The sequence below is a fragment of the Ambystoma mexicanum genome, chromosome 9, assembly GCF_040938575.1.
Source record: "Ambystoma mexicanum isolate Mex_15411 chromosome 9, UKY_AmexF1_1, whole genome shotgun sequence".
Classification (NCBI taxonomy): domain Eukaryota; kingdom Metazoa; phylum Chordata; class Amphibia; order Caudata; family Ambystomatidae; genus Ambystoma; species Ambystoma mexicanum.
In genome coordinates, this window is record NC_090931.1 from 575,125,786 (window position 1) to 575,150,410 (window position 24,625).

Here is a 24,625-nt window from a genome sequence, read left to right on the forward strand (position 1 = left end):
TTGTGGATCTGAATACTATAATGACTGCATCGAGTAAATGCCACAAAACACTGGGCCGTTGTCACTAGTGAACCCATGACACAGCAGCAATAGTCATGAACCACACTCACAGCCATGCACAGCATTACACAAACATACACTAGTATACACAAAGAACATGCTTACACAGTTTTGTAGATAGAGGACAGATACATATATATACTGTCAAGAACTTTATTATTTTTCTCATTAACCAAATGCTGTAACGCTGAAACACAAGGCAACAAGAGATCCTGAGCAAGTTTGCAGATGCTTATGGCAACTAACCCTATGGAACTACAGGAGTATATATGGAGCCTGGTAGGACCATGTATGACTAACTTATAGGAAACACAGCAGAGCATGAGCATGTAGAAAGCACATTATAAGTCTTGGAAAATTACAGAAGGCCTCAGCTGCAGGTCCCCAGACTAGAGAAGCAGGCTCAGGCTGCACGAAGCGGGAAGACCAAGTTCACAGCCAAGGACAGAGATAAAACAAGTGCATTCCAAGCTCCACATGACATGGGGTCAGCTGCAGGAAAACAGAATAAATCCTCATAAATGCAGACACTAAGAGCTCAATTTTGTGGTCCACAACCATGTGATGCAGCCCAACTAGACAATGGGCATTCACCTGTGGTGGGAAGACAAGCCGTTCTCAGCAACCAAGATGAGAAGTGAAACAAATGTTGCAATGGGGAGCACACTCTCATAGGCAAAGGTGGTCTACTACCAGATACAATTAAGACATATTGGGCCTCATTACGACCCAGGCGGTAAGTTACCGCCTGGGTCGTACCCTTACCACCATGGTGTAAACTACGTTTTCACAATTCTCTAGAACTTCTCTGCGCCCCAAGATGCGCTCCAGTTTTGTCCTCAAATGGCGTTATCACCTGGGACCTGCCCCAAAAACCTATCCCCACTACTGATTGAGTGCTTAGAGTGATATCACCTATTTTTTATTTTATTTTACTTAATCATTTGTAATGCACCGGTAACTCGCAAGTCTCGGGGCTTAGATACATGTACACGAACGACATACAAAGGACAAAACGAACAAAGAGGACAAGACAAGAGCTAGGAGCTATGTGCATGGGCCTGAATATACCACAAAACTGCTATTTAGTTGAAGAGGTGAGTCTTCACCAGTTTGCGCAAACGTGGATAATTAGCTTCTTTTCTTATATTTATAGGCAGATTATTCCAAAGGCCTGCTGTAACGATCGGGATGGATTTACCTATAGCTAGCCCATATAGAGGTTATTGTACTGGCCCTTGAATGTCAGATGGCTGACCTGCCCCGTCCCTGAGAAACTATCTATTACATTGTTGCAGGGTCGTAGACTTACCATTGGCCCTTGCCCTCTGCTATCCTCCCCTGGAGTTCTGTCTCTTGATTGGCTAGATCTGGTCTCCCCAGGCCTGGGACCCAGTTCGGTTCTCAGCCCTCTCTGCACCTCTTCAAGGTGATGTAAAATGACTATGGGCCTCATTACGAATCAGGCGTTAAGGGGTTAATGGCGCCGTAAACGGCGCCGACCCTTAACGCCTGATTCCGAGGTCCCTTTGCGCCATGGTGAGTTTAACGCCTGCTTTTTGCAGGCGTTAAAATCCATGGCGCTAAGGGACCATGGTGCTAATTACGCCACCGTAATTTACGGTGGCGTAATTAGCGCCTTCCCCACTCCCATTTGGTATATTTTGGTATATTTTCTATTAGGCAACTTTTGTTTGTTTTGCAAATATCATTCTTCACTTCCATATACTTCAACTATGATTCAGTCCACTGTTCCCCACTTATTTTGGTTGATTTATCTGCCATTTATCCCTGCTTATTTCTATTATGTTGTTTGTATCGTTACTTTTTGGGAAAATCCTACAGTTCTCCATAACAGACTTTTATATTTCATAAGGTGGTCCTAAAAAGAAAAGTGATAGTCATCTCAATTCCCTAAAAGCTTTCCCTGCTGGTTCCACAACAGCTTTGAAAACTAATTCCCTTTTTATAACAATGGGCTAGATTTGCAAATCATCATCTCCATATCCTTAGGGTTCAAACTGTCCACATGATATATTCAGTAGGCTTCTTTTCGTAATAGTCTTTTTTTCTCAGTCGCATTCTCCTAGAGGTTAGCAGTAATTTTCAATATTTTCTTTCCTTCTTTCTTTTTCAGCTGATGTAAATATTAGCTGTGTAAGGCCATTGCATTATGTCACACCTACTCTAATGGCTTACAATTCCATGTTCACAGATCCAAATTCTTCTTGCAATACTATTACCACCGTTTCATAAACTTCATCTTTAGTAGAGGGTCATTACGAGTCGGGCGTTAAGGGATACCGGGCACCGGTAAGGAGATTGGTGCCGGTAATCCCTTACCGCCCAATTCCGAGGTCCCTTGGAGGGAACCGTAAGGAACGTGTGGTCTGACCACACGCCCCTTACAGGTCCCGCTAAGGGACCAGGGCGCTAATAACGGGCTTGCCATTCGCAAGCCTGTTATTAGCGCCCTCCCATTCCCATTGAGCCCTATAGGGGCTCACATGGGAATGGGGAATGGTTTGTTCAATGGGGACTTACCAGTCCCGCCAGGGTCGGACTGCACCGGTAAGTCCCCATTGAACAACACCGATGCCGGAGCCGGTATTGGAGGCAGCCATGGTGCAAATAGCGCAATGGCTACCTCCAATCTCGGAATGAGGCCTGTCTTGAATCCAAGGAAATAGGAATAAGGTAGACCTAGATGAAATATGTCAAAGACAGCTCATTTACTAACCACCAGGATATGCAAAGCTCAAATGAACTTCCTTTTATTTCTTGGAAAAAAAAGGCATTATGGAATCTAAAATGGCTATTTAAAACAGTACTGAATAGTGCAATCAAATACTTATGTAAGTCACCTTCTGATTAACAAAACATTCTCTTATTGCTTTAATTCCTTCAATAAGTGGGATTTCTATAAATACTATGAACACATTTATTGTATTTATGATTTTTTTGCCTTTCAATCCTGAATACCTCAGACCCTATCTCTTGAATACTGGATACCTTCTTTTCCCCTGGATTCATTATCTAGCCATTTCAAAAAGGTGTCCACGAACCTCGAGCAGAGATCATTCCCTAGAAAAGAGTCAGAGTTACGGCAAATGTGGGGCTTCTGTGAAGTTGGACTGCTTATACTATCCCCCCTCAAGCCAAAACGCCCTTTCTTTTACTGTCAACATGTATCTCTTCACCTTGCTGCACCCGCTGAGCCCTCCCTAGACCAGCAGATAGTACACCAAGCTTCCTGGGACACTCTCGAGGACTACACTGTTTACATTTCCTGCTACTCATTTTATACTGAATAACACCTACTGTATTTTAGTATCTTTCTGAAACCAGAGTTGAAGTCGACTCAACATCCGTAGAGTGAGGCCATTGCGAGAATGTAATTTTGGCCCATGACTGTTCACTGTCTGACCAGTTCAAGGCTTGGAGGACACACTATGGTAGATCTGTAGAAGAAGAGACCATGGTTCTGGCCCTTGCCCCAATCGCCGGATAAATGCTGTTCGCTGAGCTGGTGTCTTGACATGCAAAAGTCCCAGCTGGCAACAGAGCACAGAATCTGATCCCTGAGCAAATTATAACTAGATTTGAGGTGGCTCTGTGCCTGCCATCCAGCATACTGAAGAAGGTGAAAAGGGTCTATGTATTTCAAGCAACCCTTTCTCTAAGCCAAACTTTCTTGCCTCCCATAACCATTGGCATGTAGCTTATGGGAATGAGGGGGTGACTGCCCCATTACATCATCTGCCAATTCCCAGATCTTTGCTGCTCAAGAGGCACACTGTTTCTGAGAGAGAGAGCGAGAGAGAGAGAGAGAGAGAGAGAGAGAGAGAGAGAGAGAGAGAGAGAGAGAGAGAGAGAAATCAGGGGTGCGAGAGAGAGTGCGACAGTGACAGAGAGAATGCAAGAGCGCAAGAGTGTGAGAGAGTATGAGAGAGAGAGCGTGAGAGAATAAGAGTGTGAGAGGGAGCGAGAGCAAGAGTGTATGAGAGAGAGAGCAAGTGAGGGCGATCGAGAGAGAGAGCGTGAGAGAGCAAGAGACAGTGCCAATGCGAGAATGTGAAATGGGACCCGTCTGCTAGAGAACAGTGCTAGGAGTGCATAGAGGATACCGGGACTCCCCTCAAAATGTCCTCGGCCATTACACTACACACTGAAATCTCCCATGGACAGCAACCAGAGACCTAGCCATTAGCACATCAACAGTAATCAAGCTATGACTAAGCTCCTCACTGCAGCTCTATCACCCGCCCCATGTCAGTGGCTAAGCGGACCAAAAGCACTATAGTCTATCAGATATTAGGCTCTCCCCTTTGGATAACATATTCTCAAGTGTCTCCGCCAAACTGAAAGAAGAATCATGGCACTCTGGTCTCTGGTTCTTCTGACTTGTACCTACCAACATCACAGGTTTCGCACCTCCCACTCCTACGGCACTAACACCACCCCTCCCTCTTTCCTCAGAGTCGCATGCAGCAAGGCCAACAAATGCTGCAGGAGGGCACTATAGAAGACCACTTTAGATTACATTTCAGAAGCTCACATATTTCTAGTTCTTGAATAAAATCTGTGGTGTCTTTGTTGTTATGCTTCTTATTTTGTAACAGGACACTAATGTATGATTGACAGATATACATAATTGTTCGAAGAGCGATTCATTTGGGCCACTATGGATCTGCGTAATATGTGTGAACTTTCTAAAGGACAATAAAATACTGATGTAATTTGATACAGATTTATTATGACTTGCTTGAAATTTCCGATAACCATTAATTATAGGCTCCAGTTATCCCTGGTTTTGGTCCCTGCTACTTCCAAACTTTTTTAATGCAGTGCTTTTTTTTATGCTACTGTCCCAACATCCTGGAAAAATGAAGAATAAGTTCCCATTCATGAAAAGAGCACTAGATTAGACCCATGGAATTCCAGACCAATATTGGTGAGTGATGCCCTCTGTAAAATGTGCGGCAGCTTGATTCTTTGCCATCTGAAAGTCTGGGTAGCAATGAAGAATATAGCACCTGATTTTCAAATGAGATTCCACAGTGAAGTAGGGACTGTAGTCCAAGCATAAAATTAATCATGCAAAAAGATATATTTCAAATGAGTCTATTGAAGAAAGGGTGCCAGGAATGCCCCTCCTCACCCCCATGAGCATGACGGGCCGAAGAGTCAAGAACACTTGAAGTTGTTCATTTTTTGGAAAAACCCAAGTGCACCACTGACTAGCACGTATGCAGAGAGGTATCCCCTCAGACAGCCATTCCAACCATATCCTTCCAGATCCAGGGAACCCAACTGAGATTGTGGATCTGAATACTATAATGACTGCATCGAGTAAATGCCACAAAACACTGGGCCGTTGTCACTAGTGAACCCATGACACAGCAGCAATAGTCATGAACCACACTCACAGCCATGCACAGCATTACACAAACATACACTAGTATACACAAAGAACATGCTTACACAGTTTTGTAGATAGAGGACAGATACATATATATACTGTCAAGAACTTTATTATTTTTCTCATTAACCAAATGCGATAACGCTGAAACACAAGGCAACAAGAGATCCTGAGCAAGTTTGCAGATGCTTATGGCAACTAACCCTATGGAACTACAGGAGTATATATGGAGCCTGGTAGGACCATGTATGACTAACTTATAGGAAACACAGCAGAGCATGAGCATATAGAAAGCACATTATAAGTCTTGGAAAATTACAGCAGGCCTCAGCTACAGGTCCCCAGGCAAGAGAAGCAGGCTCAGGCTGCACGAAGCGGGAAGACCAAGTTCACAGCCAAGGACAGAGATAAAACAAGTGCATTCCAAGCTCCACATGACATGGGGTCAGCTGCAGGAAAACAGAATAAATCCTCATAAATGCAGACTCTAAGGGCCTCATTACGACCCAGGCGGTAAGTTACCGCCTGGGTCGTACCTTTACCACCATGGCGTAAACTACGTTTACGCCATGGTGGTTGGCGGACTTACCGCCCCATTCCGAGGTTGGCGGGGCGGTAAGTCCCCAATCCCCATTTACCCTTCCCCATTCCCATTTTTGCCCCATAGGGCATAATGGGAGTGGGGAAGGCGTTAATTACGCCACCGTAAATTACGGTGGCGTAATTAACATCAAGGTCCCTTAGCGCCATGGATTTTAACACCTAGGTGTTAAAACCTCCATGGCGCTAAGGGACCTCGGAATCAGGCGGTAAGGGTCGGCGCTGTTTACGCCGCCGTAAACCCCTTACCGCCTGAGTCGTAATGAGGCCCTAAGAGCTCAATTTTGTGGTCCACAACCATGTGATGCAGCCCAACTAGACAATGGGCATTCACCTGTGGTGGGAAGACAAGCTGTTCTCAGCAACCAAGATGAGAAGTGAAACAAATGTTGCAATGGGGAGCACACTCTCATAGGCAAAGGTTGTCTACTACCAGATACAATTAAGACATATTGGGCCTCATTACGACACAGGCGGTAAGTTACCGCCTGGGTCGTACCCTTACCACCATGGTGTAAACTACGTTTACACCATGGTGGATGGCGGATTTACCGCCCCATTCCAAGGTGAGTGGGGCGGTAAATCCCCATTTCCCATTTTACCCTTCCCCATTCCCATTTTTGCCCCATAGGGCATAATGGGAGTGGGGAAGGCGCTAATTACGCCACCGTAAATTACGGTGGCGTAATTAGCACCATGGTCCCTTAGCGCCATGAATTTTAACGCCTGCAAAAAGCAGGCGTTAAACTCACCATGGCGCAAAGGGACCTCGGAATCAGGCGTTAAGGGTAGGCGCCGTTTACGGCGCCGTTAACCCCTTAACGCCTGATTCGTAATGAGGCCCATAGTCATTTTACTTCACCTTGAAGAGGTGCAGAGAGGGCTGAGAACCGAACTGGGTCCCAGGACTGGGGAGACCAGATCTAGCCAATCAAGAGACAGAACTCCAGGGGAGGATAGCAGAGGGCAAGGGCCAATGGTAAGTCTACGACCCTGCAACAATGTAATAGATAGTTTCTCAGGGACGGGGCAGGTCAGCCATCTGACATTCAAGGGCCAGTAGAATAACCTCTATATGGGCTAGCTATAGGTAAATCCATCCCGATCGTTACAGAAGGCCTTTGGAATAATCTGCCTATAAATATAAGAAAAGAAGCTAATTATCCACGTTTGCGCAAACTGGTGAAGACTCACCTCTTCAACTAAATAGCAGTTTTGTGGTATATTCAGACCCATGCACATAGCTCCTAGCTCTTGTCTTGTCCTCTTTGTTCGTTTTGTCCTTTGTATGTCGTTCGTGTACATGTATCTAAGCCCCGAGACTTGCGAGTTACCGGTGCATTACAAATGATTAAGTAAAATAAAATAAAAAATAGGTGATATCACTCTAAGCACTCAATCAGTAGTGGGGATAGGTTTTTGGGGCAGGTCCCAGGTGATAACGCCATTTGAGGACAAAACTGGAGAGCATCTTGGGGCGCGGAGAAGTTCTAGAGAATTGTGATGTTCTTGTATGATCCCTGTCGGTTTTTTGTAATAAACCTCAGTCTGACTTGCCCACGGCTGAGTCCTCTGTTATTCTGGGGAAAGGGTTGTTGGGCCCTCTGGAGCAATACCCCATATCTCTGGCATACCTGGTTTTCTCACCAACACTATATATATATTTATAGACTCAAAAATGCCCTTTGATTCTGTTCATCCCGCTCCTAATGGAGTTCACTAAAAATATATTGAGGTTAAAGAAAATACAGATGCTTTACTTCAGGAATAATGCAGTTGTGAGATGGGGACGGGTGAACAGGTCACAGTGCACTGAGCAGGAATTTGTCTGCAGAGGGGGTGCATGCTCGATCGCTTCTCCTCCCCACTCTTCATTAATGCCTGGCCATCCGCCTATCCAATATGGAGGCAGATATTCTATGGAGTGGATACTGAGCGTGACATATTCTCTCATTCTGTGGCAAAAAAAGGACATCTTCCCAGGCTTCCAGTGGGCAGTAATATCAACAAGTGGGAGGATTTTGAGGTAACATTTTAGGTTGAGGGATGTCTTGGCAATGGTGACAATGTTGTCTGGATAATCTGTGCAAAAGGTGTTTTCAGCAACTGATAGAAAACAATCTGGGGGTACCCACATCAATTAATGAACATATAATGTTCCACCCAATCACTATAGGTTCTCGTTAGCCCCCTGGGTGCGTCTGTCACCCCCCTAAAAATCAATGAAATGCTCCAATTTTAATAACATTATCATATTTATGTATTCATACCACTCCGAGGACCTACCGTCCACATTAAAAAAAAACATACCCAACAATGCCTTTCTACACGTTTGCAGTTGTGGTGAAAGGGATAATCTAACCCAATATATCAGCGGTCTAAGATGTATTTCATTTCCAAACATTTCAGGCTGACTTCAATTTGCCGTGGTAAGTTTGATGCCCCAGTTGGTAAATGAAGGACTGGCTATATAAATGTGTTTTCCGGCAACTTTAGGGGTTCAACATTTTGGAGTCCCCAATGTTAAGTCCCATACCCGACTGCCGATCAGACTTGGGCCCTAAAATCATCAACAGCTCATGTAAGAGCCTTACCTCCAAAGCGGCTCAAGAATGATAATGTTGCACAAGCTCTCCATTTTAGGGTGATTTAATTATTGGCTATCTGGGGGCCCCATATTCCTCCCGATGAAAATCAAAGTCCTAAGTAGTGAAAGCGATTGACCTCATTTAGGGGTACACATGCCAGTTCTAATTTCAAATTTGGTGGATGTCTGCAATGACAGGTCTGGTGGATGCAACCTGGGCATGTCGTTCAGCAGCAACCAACCTAGCAGCATTTTCTGGTTACCCATTTAATGCATGGAGGAGGTGGAGTGCAGTACCCAGCTCAATTTTACCACTAGCAGCTCTGTACTATGCACATGGTTGGTTAGTGTTACTTTCCCCTAGTCTCTGTGTTCTGGGTTGAGGCACAATAATCAGCACCTATATTTCAAGGCTTCTGTGTATATGTCTGACTCTTTCAGTTGGAGACATATCAAATCAGGCAAGACTATACTCGTAAGAAGGGAACGGGTGGCAAAAAGGTACAGGTTAAACATGAGATAACTCAAAAGGTGAATGTCCACGCTGTATATCTATGTCAAAAACATGCCCTTCACAGCTCCATCAGGAAACAAAATGCAGTGTTTTACAGGGGACTTTAGTATTTTTGGACTAGATTCTTTAGGGCAGTGACTTCCGCAGAAGTAACTAAACGCTTGGAATGTCCCACACAGTTTCAGTCCTGACCAACTAAACAGTCTTCTTGGCAAGCCTCTTTCCTCTTTTGGCTTCTCCTGCCACCTATATGAGGAGGACACTCAAATCATCTTCTCTTTTCCTTTCCATTAACTTTGTCTTCACACAGGATCTCTCCTCAAGGATATCAAACTCCCTGTCAGCTATCCATCTTTTCTTGAGAGTCCACTGTCTCATGCCCATCTCCTCCGAGGCTGAAGTAATCTCGAAACCCAAGTTATGCATTTTTATTTGTTTATTTGTAGCGCGCCGAATCCCCCAGGCATCAGGGCACGAACATAAAGACAGCGGACGAACATATGTGACAGGACAGTGGGAGCAGCCCTACCACGATCTAATTCCTGATTTAATTATTTGAATAATAGGGTTTTCAATTTCTTTTTAAACATCAAAAAGTGATACTCTGTCACCTTGACTACTGCTTGAACCTCTTAAACTTTCTCAACCACTACATTCCCCACTGGACAAAATCCTCACTATTTATAATCTGCCCCACCCATCTACTCCATGCTGGCGCGCTCTATCACCAAATGGTTGCCCTACAATTCCCTGCTACTGGTCTCTAAATATATTCATGGACTATTCCACCCCCCGTCCCCGTCTCCAATCACGCTTCTTTTATCTCCCTTCATTCTAGCTCCCTTGTTATTGTATCCGTTCCTCACCCATCATGCACAGCCTTTCACTTCCGCTCCTCTCACCTTGCTACCCACTACTCAAGTTCTCTACCCGTTATTAAAAACACCATCAACATTCATGTACCCACACAAGAGTCATCTCTTATACTCTGGCGGTGCTCCCACACTAATCCAGAATATTCTTGCCACCCTCACCCATAAACCCCACTCCCCTCTGATAATTATAAATAGGTTGACATCACTTTGTAGATGTCCCTCTTTTCCAAAGGGTTAGATACTTGTCTCCAGTGCATGTTCTGCTCCACAGTTATCATGACCTGCTTCATTGTCCACTGCCCATAATTCAAGTGAAAGGCACATGCTAGTGGCATTGCCCTACTACACCTGATGTTCCAGACAAATGTAATGCATGCATTGTGATATCTCAGGGTTTTCCAGTCACTTTGCATGATGCACAGCTATACTTATTCTAATAGACCCAATAAAAGGATGCAATGTTATTTTACAGTAGATAAAATGTCATTCCCGTTGAAGGAGATGAAGTTAGACAAAACATGTGTGGGCTTGAATGGGGAGGCTCTTGGCAAAAGAGACAACATTCTCATGTACAGTCTCTGTCATACTAAGCAACGGTAAGACAACATGATGCATATCAAATGATGAACATGTTTACAAGGAGATTTACAGAAGGGTCACTAGTAATGCTTGATGACTGGCTGCTCAATGTGTCATCTTGTTTAATCTCACTTAAGAACAGGATCAGATGTTGGGAGTTTGAAATGCCGGCGTTTATACAAATATTTTCAAACTCTGGTTGCACCTCTAAGGGCGAATAAACATGCCATAAATGTATGCCTGCTAGGAAAAGCACTCTGTATACCCTTTTTCTAAAAGTGAATGCAAAGATTTGAATACACAGAGTGTGTGGTTCATTAACCAGTTGGCAGAAAACTGAAAGATTAGATCATTGATGGAATCCAACCTGTCCAAAACACGAAACCGAGAGGTCTGGATTTTCCCAATAATCTTAGTGTGGGAAACAGATGCTAGTTGGCATTTTCGCATTGGCTTTCGCAAAGTTATGACCTATTACATTGTGTTGCCTATCCCATGGCCAGGGTGGATAAACTGAGACGATTAGACCTTCAACCGTGGTGACTACCTTGGACCTTCCTAAGGGTTATTGGCAGGTTCCCTTAGCTCTTGCAAATGAGGACTAAAACAAGTTGTTTCAACCCCTTGTGCAGGATTCTTTCATTTAACTCTATTGCTCTTTGGGTGATAGAGAACAACTGCAACATTCAAGCGATAGATGGTTTTGATACTCAGTCTTGATTGTGCGTTTGAGGAGCCTACATCAGTTAGATCATTATCCACAGTCAATCTTGGGGCAGGAGGAAGCTTATACATTACCTATACTGGGTAGGTAAGGCGTTGACGAAGGTGGGACTAACTGCCAACTTGTATCCTTGCAAAATGGTCTGTGAAATACGTTAGATTTTGTGTGGGCAATGGGTTAGTGCAACCAAAGATTGAAAACTAGTTCAGAAAGTCCATACTCCTACTAACAAAATCCAAGGGCTTTATCAGAACCTGTGTGTAACTATTGTAGATATATTCAAACGTTTTCCACCATAGTGGAACAGACAGCCTGAAAGCAAACCAATCTTCCTGACTGTCCTAGGCCCAGCTTGAATTACAAGCCTTTCAAACATCTATCCTGCTAACTGGTGACTCAAAGCACACCTTATGCACTGCGGTCTCAGGATAGACAGGAACTGGAGCAACATATTTTGCACATAACTCCTAAGATATATCCTACAGAGAAGAACTATGCTATTATATAGCTTCATTTCTTTACCATTAAGTGGGCCACCAACACCCTGAAATACTAATTATTGGGATGAAGTTCAGACTTTCAGCTGACATGGCTATCAAGTAAATATTTTAGCAGGGGAAATGTAAAAGATCCATACCTGTGCGTCCCTCAGTGCCTGCCATCCTCTTTGTTGTTCATAAAACAAAACTCAGGAGCATTGGCAACAACCATTTACTGGTCTGTACTGCTACTTTGTAGATCTTTCTCCTGCCTCCCTGATATGCATAAAGGACCTTTATCAATTTAGAAAGCCTTGTAGACTTTTCTCCATCTTATAGATTTCTCAATGATTCGACTTTAGCTCTAGGAACCTACTGTTGGTGGTGTCAGTGTGCTTAATTAAAACTAAACATTAAATATCTATGCACGGATAACACAATTGTTCCAAGTCTCCATCTCCCAGCATGTTCCTTTTCCATCGGACACCGGGTGCAGGGGGTACATTTCAAGTGAATGTGGTCTTCCTAAGCCAACACCCAATTGCAAATGTTAAACAAGCTATATGGGTCAAGGTACAAGGGGAGGAGGTGTGAGACAGTCACCAGTCAGTCAATGCTCGGGAAGTCTAAGGAACTCTGTAGTCCTGGGAGAAGCCAGCTCTGCAATGAGCCCTTAACAGAGGTACATGAAGGATTGTACAGAGATCCGCCAGTCCTACCTTCTGTGGCATCCTGCATTCTGAAACCCCCAGTGATTCCCAGGTGGCCCAACAGAAGATGTTCTGGATAAATAATGGTGGGAATTTTTTACTGTTGATCCTCAGTAAGGTGCCTGTGCAGAGGGTTGCACTTGCAAGGACGACATTCCTACTTTCAAGTTTGTGAACTGGGCCAGTACGCAGGCCACTTCTTTCTGTGGGTCCCACCATGGAATGTGGAGCGGTGTTAGCAGCAAAACTGTTCCAGAAATTAAATTTACGGAGCACACATGTTTAGAGAAAAATACTCACAAGGAAGCTGTCATGAAAGTAATGCCACCCCTTAAAATAGTAGCCAGGTCTTTTATGAGGTAAGGCTGTGGGACTTGGAGGGACAGCCAATTTCCTGCATTGGGTAATCCTCCCCATGTGTTCCCATTTAGCAAAGAGACACACACAGATAAAGACACATACGAAGGCAGTGGACCAAATTAGAAATGGCCAAAATGGATCCTGGATCATAATGGGGAAATGGACCCATGTATCGGAGAGCTGAAAGAATTGATTGATTGTACAGAAGGAGCCAAAACTCTGATATGAGGGAATCGGGACAGCATTCTAGAGTGAGGTGCGAGTTAGAGCACACATTAACAATGGAGACTGAGACAGTGTGAACATGCATTGGCCAAGACAAACAGATCAATAGCATGGGATGCTGTAACCATATATGAATAAGCGAACTGGGCATTAAAGTGAAGCAGGACAGGTTGGGGGATGAGGAAGTGAATGTTAGAAATGTGTAAGACCTGTGTCTAGGGGCTAGCAGGAGCCAGGCCATAACAAAGTTGGGAGAAAAGCCAGCTGGGGGCATTGCCCAGATTTTGACAACCTGGGTATCACCGATCAGGCTCTGGCCTGGCTGACCTCTTTCGTTTCTGATCGACCCTCCCAGGTACAACTTGGGTCCTTCCTATCCTCTATCTCCTGCTCTACCTGTGGTGTCCCTATGTTGTTCCTCAGGGGTCTAACCTCTCACCCTGGCTTTTCAACCAATACCTAGCAACTCTCGCCTACTGCATCTCCATTTTCTGCTCAAACTTCCAGTGCTATGCTGATGACACCCTACTCATTTTCAGGCCTCCCTCAAACATCCCCTGTCTTTCCCTCATCTCCGATTGCCTAATCACCATTCAAAATTGGTGTGCCACCAATGATCTTTGTCTAAATGCCAACAAGACAGAGATCCTCCTCATTGATATACCTTCAACATCCTTTCCCCTCACTCTCTGGCCGGCCTCCCTTGGCCTTCCTCCTACCCCTACCTGCGAGGCTAAACATCTAGAAGTCATCTTTGATTCCACAATTTCCTTCTCCGCACACATCTCTGATGTCTCTAAAAAGTCAAATTTCTTACTGCATCTCCTTAGAGGTACTCTGCCTTTCCTCTCCTTCCCTCAGAAGCTCAATGTCTCCCAAGCTCTGGTTCTTTCTAGGTTAGACTACTGTAACAGCCTCTTTCTAAATCTACCTGCCTCCACTCTCCACCCTTTACAACTAATCCAGAACAGGACTGAGACTTGTCCTTGGCCTTAAGCCCTGGGATCGTATCTCTCCAGCTCTGAAATCCCTTCATTGGCTCCCAGTGGATGCAAGGATTACATTTAAAACCCTTTGCATTGTCCACAAGGCTCTCTGGGGCCTGGGTCCAAAATACCTTCAACTATCCCTACGTAAATACCTCCCCTTTGGAGCCCTTCGCTCCTCTACTTATAACTCCTTCAGGGTCAGTTGTTTTTTAAAGAAACAAGCTGGGGGCAGATCTCTGTTTTCAGCTGGGGCCTCCCTTTGGAACAGCCTCCCGGCCACCCTGAAACTTGGAGAGAACCATCTCCGCTTCCAGAAGCACCTCAAGACCTTCCACTTCACTTCTGCCTTTGCCCCTCTTCTCCCCTGCTCATCTGCTTTTCTTTCTAGGCACCGTGCACCTGGCCACCCTCTGTCATTCGGGCACAGGTACCTGCTCACCCTGCCTCCCTCCTACACTGCCTTCGGGCCACCCCTTTCACTGGGATCTGTATCTGTACCCATACAGTCCCCCATTTATTTCTTCTGCACTTATCAGATATACTCTGACTAATCATGCACTTACCACTTGCTGGCTGCACTACCTCTTTTCACCGCCTTTATTTATTTATTTCTCTCCTCTGTTCCACACTTTTCACTTCTCCCCCTTCAAAGCACTTTACCCCTTTTCACTTACCATGCACTTGCACATTCTTAATGTCACTGGGCCTAGTAAGATCGTTGTTTTTGTTTTCTCCCTTGTTCGCCTCCCTTGCTTGGTCGCACTCTTAAACACTTGTGTATGAGCGCAATATAAATAAAATATCATATCATATAATTGTGGTGGAACCTGCAAGTTACCAAGCTCAGTTTAAGAATCTTGCAGTGCTGAACCTAGGACACATGTAGTGGGGCTTAAATACCAGTGAAAACTGGCATTTTAGAGCGAGGAATATCGGCAAAGAACAGATCACAAACCTCTAGAGTTAGGGGGATGCACCTTACAGGTCTTGCCCAGCTAGCTGTTTTCTGATCATTGCTCCTTTCAGGAGGCGAGGCAATGGAAGGTCAATCCCAAGAAAGACAAACTCCTTCCAAGAAACAAGGTCAATTTACACGTTTTGTTTCACCTAAGCGTGCTTTGAAATCCATTGATCATGGTTCAGTTGATATGTACCATCATGCTCGAAACACGACAATGTGATTTAGCACTTCAAAAATGTTACAATAAGAATTAGCTTTCCAAATGACATTTCATAGTTACAGTGCTCTAAAGACAAACACACATTTATTCAAATTGAACGCTGATTAAAATACTTACAGATACTGCATCAAAGAAGTGGAAAGGAGCGAATATCAACATAAGCCGGGCCACCAAGGCTACAATCTCTCTGCAGGAAGAAGATAGCAAAATAGTCAGTGGCATGAAATGCACAATCACAATAGCCTTAATCTATCCTTTATTACATTTCCATCCTACTACCCAGGATTTGCTTCATTTTCTAAGGTTCTGGGATGGAGAAACCAACTATGAAGTGGTCAGTCAACCTGACCTCTTGTTAGCCATGTTGACAGCTTAGATCTCACTGCCTCTCTTTTACTTGATGTCCAGCTGCATGGAGAAATCAATGTGGTGTAGAGTGCTTCCCCCCCCCCCCCACTCAGCAGAGAGAGTGATTCTTCCACCTGGCCTGATAGCCGGTAGGTAGGGCAGAGGAGGTGCACCCTGGTCACAAGGAGGTGCCTGGTTCAACTTCAAAAGTTGAACTTCTCTTGCAAGAGCCACAGAACAGTATTAGACAAGTTGTCCCAGGAATGTCCACATGGCAGGAGGCAGGGTGCCGGCGTGGTGGAAAATCAATGTGCAGACAGTGGTAATCACCACTTGTGTATGTGTAGCAGAAGAAAATGTAATTACACATCAGAGTGAACATTGTATAGGATTTCCTAATAGGACACTTTTGCATGTATAGTAAACCCTTTGGAAGTTTGTGTTGCATTGCATTATCATGGCATAAGAGGAAGAGCCAATTCATTGGATTGTATTGTTGCAACTCTGTGTATTGGTAAATAAAAATAAATTAAAGAACACCACTCTAAGCCCATAAAGTTCCAAACAGTCCGTCAAAACTTCCAGGAGGCAAGGGCTAGGGCTTTGGTCCCAGAGCAGTCATGGCTCGAAACCCACCCTCATTTAACAATGTGCATATTTCTACCCAGCTTTCCTTCCTATATGACCTGGAGGTTTGTAGCCATTCAAGGCCTGGAGGGGTTTAAGGTAGAAGGGTAAGTAGATGGGGTTTCCTCTCCTATTTTCTTGGGCATGGTTTCAAAATGCCCAGGCTCCCGATGACACACTGCCACTATGAGCACTACTACTAGGGCTGCGTATTATTATACTTTGATAACCTACTCCCAAGTAAGGCACCAACCTGTCTCACTGTGAACTAAAATAAAGTCTAGCATGATATGACGCTAAACAATCTTTTAATATTAAGCTTTTTAGCATCAAGGCTCTGAGCAGGGCCTTGAACTGCAGCCATCCTGCTGAAGTGTCAAAATGCAGAATCCTGCAGTGGGGAGGCCAAATTGTTGTGTGCATGCATTGTGCAGGCACATATTCTAAGTCATGCTGGATGAAGGGAGGTGGTGCGACAATGGCCATTAGGGGGCACTGCACTGTTGTGTACTGCACCATGATCTCGCAGGAGATGCACATTTCTAGTATTATCTCCCCATCATTGTCATCGAAATGTTCTGCATCTGTCACTTCCTTGAGGGGTACGGTGGGATCGACGCACAATACAGTACGCCACTGGCACCCTTCTCTGTCTGTTCCGAGGACAACTACTCTTTTGCAGATACTAACAATCCTTGTAAGTCTAAGGACAGTATTCTACCTGCTACCAATTCTGGGGACACCACAGGGTGGAAAATGAAATCAGTTGGCACTCTCAAGCAGGCTTTGGTCATTTCTGGCACTGCTTCTACAAGCACTGTTATGCCGTATATGAACATGTCTGAGTCGATGCCTATTCCTCACACTACTACCTCACGTGCCATGGCGTGTATTATGACCATCGCTCTCACTGCGCCCATCCCTGGCGTGGCGCAGGCAATGCCGTGATCAGTAAATGAGATCGTCATGTTCAACTTGCTGAGCAGATCTTTGCCGAGCATGTTGACAGGAGAACGTTTGGAACATAGTAGGGGAACGCATTCTACCTTTCCCCCCAACTTTACATCCAAATCTTTAGAGTATGGAAGCATAGAAATAGCCCCAGAGAATCCGTGTGTCGAGAGTTTTACGAGATAACGGGAAGTCCCCTTCACTCAAGCATTATTTCTCAGCACCTGAATCAACCATAAAAATGAATTGCTTGTTTCCTATGTATGCCCTCCAAGGGTTCCTCTTCGGGGTTGAGGGTCATCGACAGGACCAGAAACACAAGTGCTCTCTGTGGGCTGTCCTAGTCAGGGAAATGAGAAGGGGCTTCCTCCCCACCACTGTTGCGCCCTGGAACAGGGCTATTGTGCCACTAGCCGTTCTGTAAAAGGGGTTCGTGTCTCCTGTCTGCTGGAGGTTGTTGTGAGGCATGTATTGTTGCATCATCTGCTGTGGTTGTTGCTGTTGGGAGGGCCTGGAATCTGTGGGGCCAACTGTGTGTATGCCTGATGTATTTCATAGGGTATGGAGGTAATCCTGGGAGTTGGCCCCTGAGGCAACCCTTAAGAGGGCATAGCATCATTTTATGACTATAACTAACCACCCCTTGTATGCTTCTACACTCTTGAGAAGTGTCCCCACTTGCCACAGTTCCAACATTGCCCCATTCCTCCTCCCTGTGGTCCCATTCCTCCAAACCCCACTCCACCTTGATCCTCGGAACCCACCTCTTCCTCGCTGTTGTCCTCCTTGCCACTGCAGGTCGGGGTATTGTGTTCCCGCCCCACTGTCCCTGTCCTCCTTCTGATCACATTGCTGGTATTCTGGCGTTCGAGAAATTAGGTGTGCACCCTGCCACTTCCTTCTGGGCTGGCATCGACACTGACGCCTCCACAGCTACTTTAGCTAGTTTGTTTTGTACTACCTTTGCTTCTTCTGCTTGTCGCCTCAGAGTAATTTCCATCACATTCTTTTATTCGTCTACAATGGTGTATTATGCTCTGTATTTCAGGCCATCCCTTCTCTTCAACACCCACATATTTGTCTAGTGCCTTGTGAATCTCCTTGGGTAGGCCCTGTTTAACAATAAAATAGAAGAGAGCATTGTTTGGTCCCATGCGTTAACCGTCTCTACTCTCCACATATCTTGAACCTTAAGAATGTCTTCGTCATCGCCCATAGTACATTGCATGATAGAGTTGGGTGTGTCAGGAAATGCTCTCTGAAGCACATCCCATATTTTCGCTTGAATCTTATTAAAGGAGGCCCCATCATGTCTATTGTTTCCCAGGGTTACTCCTGGGTACCACGCTTTTACCCACACATCACCAGCCTGATCTCCGATGGTAGCTACCGATAGCTTTTGATGTCTCCTATTGACAGGGGCACTCCCGCCATTTGCTTTTAAAATGCATAGATCCATTTGCCCGCAATAAGGGATGGGAGCGCTTTTACAAGATTGTTTTTGTCCATCTGTGCCCATGGCACATACGGAGGCCTGCTGGTCCCGTTTTGTATGAGAGGCATTTGTAATCGTGCTAAGTTTCCTTTGCTCCTTTTCCCACTTCCCTTTTTCCTTGCCACCGCCATCTGGCCAAACCTACTCCTTAACCTCCCATCCCATAAGCTTTCCACCCTAGGAGTTCATTCAGGTTCCTGTTCTGCTTCCTCATCCTCATCATCCTCAAACTCGTCGAATGTACTCCACCCGTAAGCATTGTCATATCCCAAGCTGGCGGCCCATTCACTTCCTTCTCCCTCCTTTTTCACATTATTATCTACCCTGAATAGGAATTCCCTGCTTTCTAACCATCTGGTGCCTGTTCTACCTGCCTGTCACAGCTTGTACTTTGTTTTTGCACTGTTCGTAGTCTATTTAATTCTGCTCTTGCTAAGGCTAATGCCACCTCTAAATCCCTTTTTTTAACATTGGCATGCCCTGGGGCGTCCGGAGGAGACACATATGGGGAAGGTGGAGCTGTTGCTGCTGTGGACACAGCTCTCGCTGTTGTGGACACATAGGCAGGGTTGGTATTGCCTACTGTGGGGCGAGATGCCAGTGGGTATATCACTCTGCATTCTGTTGCTGCCCTGCCCTCTCTTCCTGGGCACTTACCCTTGCTACCGTCCTGTCGTCTTCTCCCTTACACTCAAACATCCTCCAGAGATCTAATATTTTCTTCCGTCTTTGTAACTGTTTTCCCTTATACTTGGCTGTTAGAAAAATTGACATATGTTCTAGCATACGCTTATTGTGGGAGCCCTGCTCTGGCCACGAGCGGGGCATCCCCCCTCCTCTTGTCTCTGTCACCCACTGCTTATGGTACTTCTCAATTTTGTCTTGATATAGCGGTAAGGGCCTAACCATATACTCTATCTCTGTTTCTCCTCCCATGTTGGGCGTGTTTGCGCCTCAACTGCCCTTATTCTTGTGCTAACGCAATGCACACAGTGTTACAGGGTTATCAAAAAATACAAACAATTAACACTCCCTCCCTTTTCTTCACACTATCGCTCACACACTACACACACTCAAATATACCACAAATTACATAATGCCCCTCCTGGGCCTCCACCCTACATAATAAAAACACCAATAAAACAAGCTAAAATAAACTAAAATAACAACTACTATTCCTGAGCCCTCTAATTATGCAGGGCTCCTATATAATTCCTTTTTTCTCCGTTATAAAGTATGAGTGGCGCCAACTTCTCCCCTCACTCGGGGAGGCTCCCTATGTTTCCTTTTTGCTTTCGTAAATATTCTCCTCAAAAAATGAATAATACCAAAGAACAAAACAAACCACACACATGCCACACCTATAATTTCAATATCCACGTGTTCACACAGTTCACACTTTCCCATCCATCTATGCCCTACTTGTTATCACTTGCAAAACTACACTCATGTGCACGTGTACACCAGAACCCCTCTGTTACGGGGTTCCAACAACACAGACCTGCATTTCTCCTCTGAGCCACGCCCCACTCCAAAGAGCAGACAGGAATTCAGCAAAGACGGCTCCTGTACGGCCACTGGGATGTATGTGTTTTTTGGGAATGGTCGCTGTAGGTGGGAGCGGACAGGCTGCCTGGACACCTCTGCAGATACGGGGTGGAGGGTGTTGGGATCACATTGGGGTCACGAAATGAAGGCACGCCTACAAACGCTCATGCTAGAAAAAATACAACCCGCTAGGAAAAAAAGGCCAAGAGATTCTTGCTAGGATTACACGTTTTAATCACACAAAAAATAGGTAGTCCAGTAAAGAACTGTGCTGCTCAAGAATGTTCTGCACACAAATAGTACAAGCAGAATGTTATAAGGAAACACATTGTTACTGATGATGTCAGATATACAGTAAAAACCTGCATGGCTAGTTGGTGAGACCCTGTATATGGGTGGCCTGCTCCCAGCCCCGTCCATCTGTCTTTCATCACGTGGGATCAGCTGGGCTCATCATCTCCAGGGAACTAAGGCCATGTTCATAATTAGTAACTGTGTAAGACAATGCTACTCTATCATTATGGCGGGCACCTGGGAAAGTCGGGTACTGGTACAGGGGGAGGCTTAAGATCATGCTGACCCACACATTCTTCATTCAGTTGACATTGCACTCTCCGCACCCAAGGTTTCCACCCTCACTTTGGACTATCATTTATTCCACCTGGTATCTCGTATTACAAAGATTGTCATTATGCAAAAGGTGGAAAAGCTGTATTCTTTTAGATCTTTTATGACCACTGGGTTTACGGTCGGTGGTCTGAGGTCACCTATTATCGCGGAATTCAGGGATCTTAGACAGGTGCATTTGTGGGTGTCATAACTCATGGTGGCCTGGGTGCGGTTTGGATGTCTGCGATAAACGTGCATTGTGAGGCATCTGGTGCTGTCTCGCGACCTTGCAGGGCACATTCTTTCTTGGGATAACACATATTAGCAACAGTAATGGAACAAAGGAAAGTTTCTATGAGAGCTAGCAATGTGGGTCTCTCTATCATCAGCGCTTGGGCCTGTTCGGGTTCTGTGTTTATTGGTCAGCCCTGCAGGGCCGAATGTTTGTACCATAACTAAACAAATGGCACTTATATGCGCGCACTAAGTCTATGCATTTGTCATACTGTGTACATGCAGGGTTTAACATGCTCCACTCCCCCCTCGTACATTGCAAGTAAAGTTACGGGATTCACCTTACTCTAAAGCACCTAGGGGGGGTGGCAGAGGTTCATTTCCTTCCCAACAAGGTCCACCACACAGCCATTTCCCCCCAGCTAAAATGGCACCAGAATCTATGCTGATGTAAACATCTTGAACCTCTCTTCTGAAAGTTATGAGGTAATGTGAACTGAAGTAGGATAAAGCGAGGATAGTACAAAGGCCAGCCTTGTCCTTCGGATCTATGAACAACAGAGTAGAAGCCCTCCAATCCCACTCCTTGAAGTAGTTCCTCGACCACTCCCTAGACCTTTTATGATCTGTGAAATTTAGGGAAATGGGGAGAGAAGGGAGAACACAAAACCTTGACTTACCACCAAAAGCATCCATGAGAGAGGATTGAAGTTGTCCTTATAAAACTAGACCCAGCCTACTGTCGGGATAATGTGCTCATTGGGCTGTGGGATGTAAATTCGTCTTTGTATCTGAGCCTGCCAAGGAGAAGGGGACAAAGTCCTTGTTGGTTATTTCCATTTTGTAATGTTGGGAGGAGGATGAAGAGTTGGGCTCATCCCTTCAGCCTTGCAAGTGAGACTGTAAGAACTGGATATGTCCTGCCTCTGTTTGTCCTCTTATGTGGTGGTTTAATGGCAGTGCTTGCTTGTAGGTTGGCTGGCAGGAAATGGCTGAGAGGGGTTTGTCTTCTCCCTGTACAATTCCTCATCCATTGATGAGTGAAGAAACAGATGGCCGTTGAAGCTTTCGCAGGACTTCAGCTTCGTGTTTTTTTGCCAAGTTCCTCAACAGATGTCCAGTGCCAGACACATTCCTCTAGCTGGTTTGTCTACAAGTCCTTACAATGACTCCAGCATGTACTGTGGTCACCACTCGGCCTCTGAATGAAATCCTTTGCTTTTGTCAGCCAGGAGTTATGAGGAGAAGTCAACAATACCACTACAAAGGCAGGTATTGAATGCCATCAAGATAGAGTTGCTTTTCGTCTGGTGCAGGTGCAGTGGGCGGTTGCTGTGCACTTCCTTTCCTAAGGATTCTAGAGTATTTTCCTCTTTCCCTATAGGGGTGATTATTGAAAGCGAAGAAGTCAAGCCACTGCCATAAGCAAGGGCAGTTGGGACCACAACCAACTGGGCCAAAGGGGTGTAAGCTTATTCACAAAATAATTAATTAGTCTTTTTTAGTGCATTCTAAATGTTTTATTGGTATTAGAAGTAGGTTGCCCTTTGAAAGGGCAACCTACTTCTAATACCAATAAAAATAAAAATTGGGAATGCACTAAAAACATCATTATAGTTATTGCTTGGTCTACTAATTAATTATTTTGTGGCGCTGCAACAAACAAGTGAAGGAGGTTTTTCCTCCTCCCCCCTTTTTTTGTACATGAGTACTAGGTGTACATGCAAGCCAATTCACACAATGTATCAAAGACACATTTTGGTATCATGCAGGACAATATTGTAAGTCATTGAAAACACCATAGGCTGTGAAAACGTGTGCATTTTAAATGTACAGCAAGAATGCTCAGGAAGCAAGCAGATGTGTTTCCAGAACTGGTAGTCCACAGCACATGTGCTTGGTCTAGGCTCCAGCAATGAGGAGGTAGTGCCCACTACACGAGAAGCTAGGGGTGAAAGCCCTTTTCAGCTTTTACTGAGAGAGCATGAGTGTATGTAGCTACTCATGGTGAATACTTCTGTTGTACTGCTAATTACATGTATGTTCAGTTAAGATGTAGGTATCAGAAAAAACTGCTCTTCTGAAATCTAGAGTGATCTAATTTCAATATTCTGCATTTATCCATGGTCACCTGAGACACATGCTTATTTAAAAACATGTATTTAAAGTTACGTAATATTGTAAAAAAAGGCATATGGAGATGAAACGCATCACTGAAAAAGTTAAAACTAGTGTAGTAGAGACTACCTACTTGTCACTGGTAAATATATACGCCACCACATCTTTTGAGGCTGCCACCAAAACTCCAATGATTATAGCCCAAAACACTAAAAACAAAGACAAGAAAATATTAGAAATTAGAGTTCTTAGACTGCAAAGGGACGGCCTGTAACATGTCACTGGAAACACTAGACACTTTTTTGAAAAGTAGGCAACTGTCTCCATCGTACCTCCTTGAAACTACTAGATTGCAAAAGAATTGACCAGTCCTCCAAAAGACCTTACCAAAGGCATACATCTTCAGTCTGAGCAGTTCCATTGTTTGAGGCAGAACCCCTGTACAATGTGGCGCAAAAGTGATGCTAAGCATCTTCCATAAGTCTTGCATAAATGCTCAGAACTGAAACTAAATCGCCAGTCCCCATTCTCCACCCAGAAGCATCCCAATCACAGGTCAGAAAGTTAATGACAAGTTGTACATTTTGGACACATCAAAATAAAATGATTTCCAATCAAAGTACAGAGAATTACCTCAACTACAGGATAAAATATATAGGATACTTTAGACATTTCAGAGACAACATATCACCCAGATTGCACTGGCTAAGTATGGAGGAAGAGGTACCGGGTATGCAGGTGCTTTGGTGCCCAGGTACTCGCCTAGGACCCTGAATCAGACCTGCATGGTGCACACTCAGAACACAGAGCACCAGCACCCACTGAGAAATTCATTTGGCTCTCCTGTGTGGAGGTCACTAAAAGCAGATAAGTCAAAAGGAGACAGTACAAGTGTTACAGATGATAACTTAGGATGCAAAGCAGGGAGAACTCACCTGTGCACAGCAAAGACAAAATTGCTGATCTCTTCGCCTGCTGAGCACTGCCTGCTCCAAGTGCATTCCCTACACGGACACTTGCAGCCACACTAAAACCAGAAGGAACCTAAGAAGCACAAAACAGGAGAATTGGCAGATGCTTAATCAAACTTCATGACATTTAAATCCCTCATTTCCAAACTTTGCACTATAATGAATCTTGCAACTTTCATGGAAGGATCTAATGTCATGAATTGCTGTTTGTGTTTAAGTGCATCCAAATGTTAATGATTTTGCTTTGATTTTAGAATTTGTATTGCAAATTTTCAGAAGGAACCAGGCAGCAACTGCATCTGGGCGTAGATGTTAAATCAGAGTCGAGCAAGCTGAATAAAATAGTATTTTAAGAGCTAGATCCCCATTGTAAGCGCTTCTAGCATGTACCATTAATACGACAAGTCAGAAATATACTT

General features: G+C 44.7%; 1 protein-coding gene across 2 annotated transcripts in view; it reads right to left on the bottom strand.

The window, feature by feature from the left end:
* The window catches only part of LOC138488295 (multidrug and toxin extrusion protein 2-like), a 398,530-nt gene that overhangs the window by 144,288 nt on the left and 229,617 nt on the right, over positions 1-24,625 (bottom strand). For both annotated transcript variants that reach the window (XM_069615178.1, XM_069615177.1), the window contains exons 11-13: positions 24,171-24,279; positions 23,369-23,444; positions 15,423-15,492 (exon numbers count right to left, since the gene is read on the bottom strand). In XM_069615178.1, coding sequence (XP_069471279.1) covers positions 15,423-15,492; positions 23,369-23,444; positions 24,171-24,279 — 255 coding nt within the window. The remainder of the gene's footprint in view (positions 1-15,422; positions 15,493-23,368; positions 23,445-24,170; positions 24,280-24,625) is intronic.